This window comes from Typha latifolia, chromosome 12, assembly GCF_019914945.1.
Source record: "Typha latifolia isolate L0001 chromosome 12, TyphaL0001v2, whole genome shotgun sequence".
In the NCBI taxonomy this organism is placed as follows: Eukaryota; Viridiplantae; Streptophyta; class Magnoliopsida; order Poales; family Typhaceae; genus Typha; species Typha latifolia.
Window position 1 is genome coordinate 1530089 of NC_133097.1, and position 7613 is coordinate 1537701.

The 7613-nt window shown below is 35.4% G+C and overlaps 1 protein-coding gene across 1 annotated transcript; it reads right to left on the minus strand.

Annotated features, from left to right (window-relative positions):
- Positions 1 to 260: 260 nt before the first annotated feature.
- LOC140799237 (small ribosomal subunit protein uS10y) lies at positions 261 to 3916 on the minus strand. The gene is made up of 3 exons (XM_073153441.1): positions 3617 to 3916; positions 3431 to 3544; positions 261 to 590 (listed from the first exon to the last, which is right to left on the minus strand). The coding sequence occupies exons 1-3, from the start codon at positions 3732 to 3734 to the stop codon at positions 448 to 450; spliced, it is 375 nt and encodes a 124-aa protein (XP_073009542.1). The 5' UTR covers positions 3735 to 3916; the 3' UTR covers positions 261 to 447.
- Positions 3917 to 7613: the final 3697 nt, after the last annotated feature.

Here is a 7613-nt window from a genome sequence, read left to right on the forward strand (position 1 = left end):
ATTGGAGAAACGCACCAACAAATGCATTCAGGTGCCAACTCTTGTGTACAAGTAGACTCACTTCCCACTATGGAATAAAACAAGTGATGAACAATTCCAAGTGTCTGTAGCACTGATCCAGCTGATTAAATGTAATTTTTATCCAATTTGTTTCATAGTAAAATTAATAATACAGGTAGTCAATCAACTTGCCACAAATTCTCAACTTGTCAGAGGATTGAACTTTCAAAATATAAGCATCTCACTGCAACTAGTAAAGATGGCAAAACTTCATTCTCAATATATAGTAGTCAATCCAGAATCCATAAGCAAAACAACAAAAGAAATTAAAATGTCTTTAGCTTCAATTGAAGTAATCGAGACTAGGTTGTTGATCACAAGTAAAGCTCAACTACATTCCTTCAGATAGATCAAAGATTATCAAGATAATGGATAGCAAGTATTCCTTCATGCATCGGCAATTGTCACCTCAACCTCCACTCCAGGTTCAATGGTGATTGAGGTAATCTGTTTCACAACCTCAGGTGAGCTGAAAAGGTCAATCACTCTCTTGTGGATACGGAACTCAAACCGATCCCATGTGTTTGTTCCTGTGTAACAAAATTAACCATAATGCTGCAAATTAAATACCAACTATCACAAAAGAGTCTCTAACATTGAATATTGGTAAAATACATGTCAGGTAGACAGGAAATAGAATCAAGAAAGAATAATATCTAATAGTGCTGCTGCTAAATACTCTCATCAATAAGCTAATCTTCAATATGTGAAGTAAATTGCCATCTAACATGAGGTCAATTTATGCAGTTTTGGCTAAATCTAACTATCTAAACTATTTCTGCCTAAAATACACCTTTTAAATTACTTTCAAAACAAACAACCAATTAAAGAAACTTACAAACATATATGTACAAACAAGAGAGGCTAAAGACAGTAAATAATATTGTTGATGATGATGAGAATTGTCAAAAGGAAACAAACATATATGGAAAAAAATGTATACCGTATGCCAGAAGTAACAAACAAAATAGTCTGTCTCCATAGAAAGTCCTATCAACAGACAATTCAAGTAGTAGTAGTACTATTATATTCATCATTCACCATTAAATCACTTTCTCAAATTTTCAGCCAAAAAACAAATAACTTAGTTTTCCAATTTTTCAGCCAAAGAACAGATAAATTAGGGAAATATGCACTTCTCTAATTCTTTCAGCAAGAGAATCAGAGAACAGAAAATTTTGCCAAACAGGAAATTACTTGAAGAAAATATCATATGACCGACCTATTAATAATTAATTTACAAAGAATTCCTGCAATCTCTAAATAAAATTTGCATAACATTGGGTGAATTTGGGTTTATCCAATTCTTCCAATCACATTTGGAAAATTGCTATGAAAATTAGGAACTAGATTTTTTGACAGAAACGTGTAAACCACATGCTGAATATCACAAGTCCTAAAATGACAAAATCAAAGCGTGCATAAAAATTGGTTACTTAAATATTGCAATAAGAGCAGTTCTACAAGACATGATCTGCATTCAGCTACTAATTTGACCTCTACATTATCATCCAAAGATATGCCTATCAGTTCCAGCATTTGCCAACTCATTCCATTACCTTCTAGCATCAACACTTACAGCAAACTCAGAAAAAAAAAAAACATAAAACACAAAAGGTTCTAAAATGTCACAAGAAATTATTGTCTAAATCACTGAGTTTACCAGTGAAACAACTGAACAAGACAAACACTGGTTTTAATGAATCTGAAAACAGCAATTAACAGCCTTTCATTGCAAAAATATATTTCGCGGTAAATTTGTAATACAATGGATTGAAATAGCAATAGCACAAAATTAAAGTATTAATAAATCGCCACATTCGATATGATATTAAAGTCAGAACCATTAAATAAAACAGATTGATACCAACCACCCCAAAACAAATTTCAAAAAGCATTTCTAACATTTGGGAGAAAAAGCAGACTCACGCAACCAATATCAACCACCAAAACAGAGTGCTTTAACAACATGGAACTTTAAAGATGTAAAATATATTAGAATCCCACAAGTAGTTAAAGAAAAGACCTCAGATCAAATTCTGTGAATTGGTTTAGTTTAGCTTCCCGCTGATAGATATCATATATTTATGTCATTTTGTTATATCTACAAGATATTAGAAGGTATGAGACTAAGGTGCAACAATTTCCTACCAAATGCTTAGTCAACGCCAACCAGATAGTTTAATATAATAATCCACTTACTCCAGTTATAATTAACTTATCAGAGAATTGCAAATACATTCATATTTTTTGTATTAATAACTATGATAAGATTCGTCTCATGCTCATCAATAAAGGGAGACACAAAGGCCAAGAAAAATGAGAAAATGTGAAGCACAATCTGCAGAGGCAGCATGTTTGTGAACATGAGATTGAAGGGACTCAGGGTAATCAAAAGGGGAAGAAGAGGAATCTAGAAGACATAATTGTGAATTAAGTTTCTTTCCCGCATCAGTTTATAAAGAATATTCATGGTATATTCCCCTCCTTACAAATTTATGCCCTTGAATCATGTTTCCTACTTGTGGTTCAATCTTTCTTTCCCCACATTCCCAACCCAATCTTCTTTAGCCTTAGGGATGCCACTCTGGTAATGGAACTGCAATAATGGGACTCCCAAGAATGGGTTAGGGCAGGTCAGATATGTTACATTAATAATGAGGTTAGAAAGAACATAGTCTTCATGGAAAAAAAAAACATTTTAGTCAAATTTATATCAGAAAATATGTAGAAAAGAGTGATAAACCATGAATATGCGATATAAATCATATAATTGATTGAATCCAATGAGAGAAAAGTAGTTTTTTTCCCAACCATAGCTAGAAAGGGAAGCATGGTAAACTTGAAATGATCATTTGCAAAAACATACACAAATTTAGTTTAAAGCTTCTTGATAGGAGTATGGAAACAAGGTATTTATCATGTCTCAAAACATAGGAAACTGCAAGAGATAAAACGGAAGAGAAGAATAACCCACCCAAAGTAAAAGTTTTCCATGTTTCGAGACATTTTATCATAGAAAAAAAAATGAGAGATGAGAGATGAGATAGGAGGAGAAAAACTCACACAACAAATCAATCAAGAACCAAAAGGCAAAGATCAAAATAACTTCACATCAAAACAATAGCAAAAGAACATAAGAGCACGCATCATCACTATGTCAAAAGCAAACTTCTTCCTAACCAATTCAGCAAACATCATTTGACAAAATATAACACAATAAAGAACCCCTCGAGCCCTCAGTTGCCATCCAAGAGACAAAATGCTCATGATGTACATACGTTACATGAATGCTAATCCTAACAGATCTAAAATCTAAGACTTGAACATATAAATTATAGAGTGCGAGAGAGAGAAAAAAAAAAAAAACCTTCTCCACAAGGGGATTTCCTGGTGGTGATGTGGAGGACCTTGGTGGGCATGCGCACCGGCCCCTTCACCCTCAGCTGCTTGTCCTTCGCCCCCTTCACCAGATCCGCACAAACTGCAATCCAGGAACACGTTGTTCATAGAGAAATCTCAAACAAGAAACTAAGACGAACGGAAAATGCTATACCTTTCTCGAGATTCTTAACGTTCTTGGAGGAAAGGGTGATTCGGATGCGGTTGATCTGCTCGTGGGGCTCCTCCATCCCCAACTTCGTCGGTTTCATCACACCGTATGCCGCCGCCATGCTTTGATCTCTCTCTTGGTTTCTCCTTCCCTATCTACTCTCTCTTGCTCGTTCCCTTGGCCTCTCTTCTAGCTAGCAAAGAGTGAAAGTGTTTGGGATTAGGGTTTTCGTTTTCGCGATATATTTAGAGAACTCGGATACTGCTTCATCATTCATATTTTTAATTCGGATAAAAAAAATTTAAATTATATTCTAACTAAATGGATATAAATAATTTTTCAATACATAATTTTCGAATAGAGGATTAAATTTTAAACCAATATGAATTAAATTTTGAACCGCTTTTTTTTGGGACAATTAACACAAAATAGTAAGAATTTAAAAACTAATAATTTCTTGTGTATTAAATACATATAAAGTTAGCAAAATCAGTTTCTACAAACAATATAAAACACATCATTAATAGGAAAATCAATATTCACTATCTAAATAAGCAAATTAAAAACTATAAATTATTTAAAAAATATGTGAGTGAACGGATATCCAATATTTGTATCCCTATCGGAAAAATTATATATGGTCGGATGTTTTGAAAAAAAAAATCTCCCCATATATAAATCCGTATGAATTCGGGTCCAGTATGAATTCTTTATCCGTATCAAGTCTAGATCGAGTTAGAGTTAATTCAATCCATTTTAACCCCTAAATTGGATGCATCAGATCAAATTGTCGATCTTAAAACAAGATCCATTGTTTGGATGAAACAATTAAGCAAATACAAGTCTAGTCCACAGGGCACTCAAACTGTATATAAACAGTGTATGTAGGACTAAACATAGAAATTCTGAAACCTAATCAGGCTTAGAGTTTTCTTTGATAGAAGTTAAAAAAAAACGTTCCTCACATCTATAGAAGTGATCCAAAGGCTTAGAGGAAGTCATCTAATTTAAGAAAACTTCAAGTAAATTATCTACAAGGATCCTTCACGGACTATAACTTTCTGTCAAATGTGAGGAGAACTATCTATATATGTTCAAGTGCTAGGCTACAAAAGACATTAATCATCGAGCACTGCAAAAGCTGAAAAGACTATACATCGACTACCACCATTGACCACTAAGCGTTTGAGGAGAGATCTGTAACAACGTACTACGAACCAAATGAGGAAGCAATCTAACAATAAAGTAGTTAATTGAGATGGATTTTAAGCAAGAGACTCAAACTTCAACACTTACATGTCAAACTGTCTAGAGAGCTATATGTACTTCTTATTTCTATGAACAATATGCTATGTATTGATTCGATTTGGGCAGATTTGTGATTTTTTTCTCTCGACAAAATGAGAGTGTTTTTACATTAAAAAATCATAGTATGTGTGTTATGAATCGGCTTGATCCGATCCATAATAGTTCTAGACTACATTAAGGACATAACTTTCAAAGGAAGCTACTGATAATCTAACCGTTGGATCTTCCTAGATTTTAGATATGTAGTCGCTCTTGAAAAGAGCTTTCTAAAGAATCTAAGATCGCAAGATTTGGATAGCTAGATCTTGAGATATCGGCCGAACATTAGCTAAAGGTCAAATAAACCTTAGCTTGTTAGCCCTTTAATGGCTAGATAGGTGCTAGGTTAATTCATTGTTGTATAAGCGGGGGATTAGGAGTTAGAAGAAGCCGACCAAGGATTTGGGCGGTGGAAGGAAGAAGGTGGGAGAGGGCGCTAATGGCTAGAGCAAAAGAGAAGGAGATAAAGACACAATATCGTTTCAATTATCAGATTAACTCCAATTAAGGTTTAATCCAAGGCTCACCCTAGAGACCCAAACAACTAGGTTAAAACCTTAACAAACCAATTAAACTAGTTTTCCTTATCTTCTCAGATTAACCCTTCATTTCACCACTATAGTTTTTCGAATCTAGAGAATTCGTGAATACCAAAGTTGTAGATCTAGAGGTAGGCGATCTTATCCAACTAGTTTACTATTATTCGGATATCTGTAGAATATTCTGTGAATATTTTCCTAAAATTGCACAGTGTTGGATTTATCTAATTAAATAAAATCCTAACCTACTAAGGCTCTAACTAAACCAAATAAGCAAATAAGATAACTAAACTCAACCCATTGAGCCCAATGTCTTTCGAGGTGATCCGATCTAGTCCGAATCGCATCATTTCACCACGCTTCCGTTCACTTTGTCCTCAAGGTGTCCATGATAGTTTCCAAGCCTTATGTAGTTGCTTTATCGATTGTGCATCCTTTTTTGGTACGATCTCCTTTTAGGCCAAGGCTTGACCTATCATGATTTTTAGATTTGGACAGGATCTGATATAGAACTTTGAAAATATATTCCAAAAGATGTACTCATCGATCGACATGAACTTTTGATATGTTGAACCCTAGAAAAGATCTTTCCAACAAATCTAGTTTCAGACAAATCGGATGGTGGGATCTCTAGATATCATCCGATTAGTAGATGAACATCAGGAAGTCCGTCTTTGGATCTATGGATGGAGGCACGAGATCCTAGGTGATGATGGATGGTGGTGGACTGGCGATAATGGGGTGGCATTGGTGAATATGTGGAGGTGGAAGCGTTATGGGTGATGGTAGAGGTGAGGGCAAAGTGATAGATAGATTGGAAGACGAGGAAGGAGCGAGCCGCCCCTAAGGGACTAGGGTGAGTGGCTGGTCGAGGGGAGTTAGAAGCGGCGTCGCCAAGGAGCGAGAGAATGAGAGAGAAGAAGACGATGGAGACAAGGGCAAAACTCAATTACTTTAATAATGATTCCATGGTTGCCATTCACACCTTTAGAGGCTAACTAAACTATAACGCCCCCGCTCGGTATGGGCACGTATACGCCCACACGCCCACACGGCACGCGCGCACACGATAGGACGGGAGGGGCCCGTCACACACAGATACTCTCCTATACACATACAATTATGACATCATCAAGTACTACCTGCTAACATATCCATGATCATATAACCCATCACTAATTAATTCATATTATTAACCAAATAAACCTGTTAACATATGAATATCCCAGTCCACAATAATATACATTAAACCACTACATAATCTGGCAGGACCCACACAGGCCATAATAAACCATCAAGATACAACTAAAATGACTAATATAAGAGTACACTATGATTTGACCTATATTATATAATTCATCGTCTAATACAACAGAGTACAAATATCAAATACTGGTACAACTCAATTCCTATATAAACTATCATCTATACCGTCTCGCATTTATAGATCACCTCATCATCGCTCTAAAATATCTTCTCAAGATATCTCAAGTCGCTATCACATACCACGTATCTGAGGGAGTTAGAAAAGAAATAAAGAGAGTCATGAGCAAAAGGCTCAGTGAATAAACCTTATCCCGAATCAGTGATGTCAAACAGAGAGTAAATCATATACTGGATAATATGAATCAGAAAGAGCATCATGTCATGAATAAGTATATGAATGTTCCTCAATAATACATAAATGAAAAATAGATAACATGTTATGTCATAACTGATAGAATATATAATCCTTGATAATGTATAAATAAATCTCCATGTCATACCATCATCATAACTCTCTCTCAAATATGACACATAATGCATGCCGACCATGACCATGCTATGATATCAAATACAACCATATATAATGCATATTGATCACTCGATAATCAGGTAACCAAACGATAATGAAATCATATGCATTTCTCAACATCACAATCATCAATCATCACTGACATCTCGGTATAATATCATCATACTAGACCACTGTGCACAGTCAACACCCAGTATCTGGTCTCAACATCATGCCCGAAGGTTTAGAGCATACTCTACCATCCGTAGGAGTACCTCAAATATAATCATACCCTGTCATCCGCTAAGGGCATCAACATCCATCCAAACCGAGCACCCTT

Coding starts and splice junctions, on each gene's coding strand:
- LOC140799237 (XM_073153441.1), bottom strand. CDS start 3,734: ATGGCGGCGGCATACGGTGTGATGAAACCGACGAAGTTGGGGATGGAG. Junction 3,545..3,616: donor CGTTAAGAATCTCGAGAAAG/GTATAGCATTTT, acceptor CCTGGATTGCAG/TTTGTGCGGATCTGGTGAAG. Junction 591..3,430: donor GAAATCCCCTTGTGGAGAAG/GTTTTTTTTTTT, acceptor TTTGTTACACAG/GAACAAACACATGGGATCGG.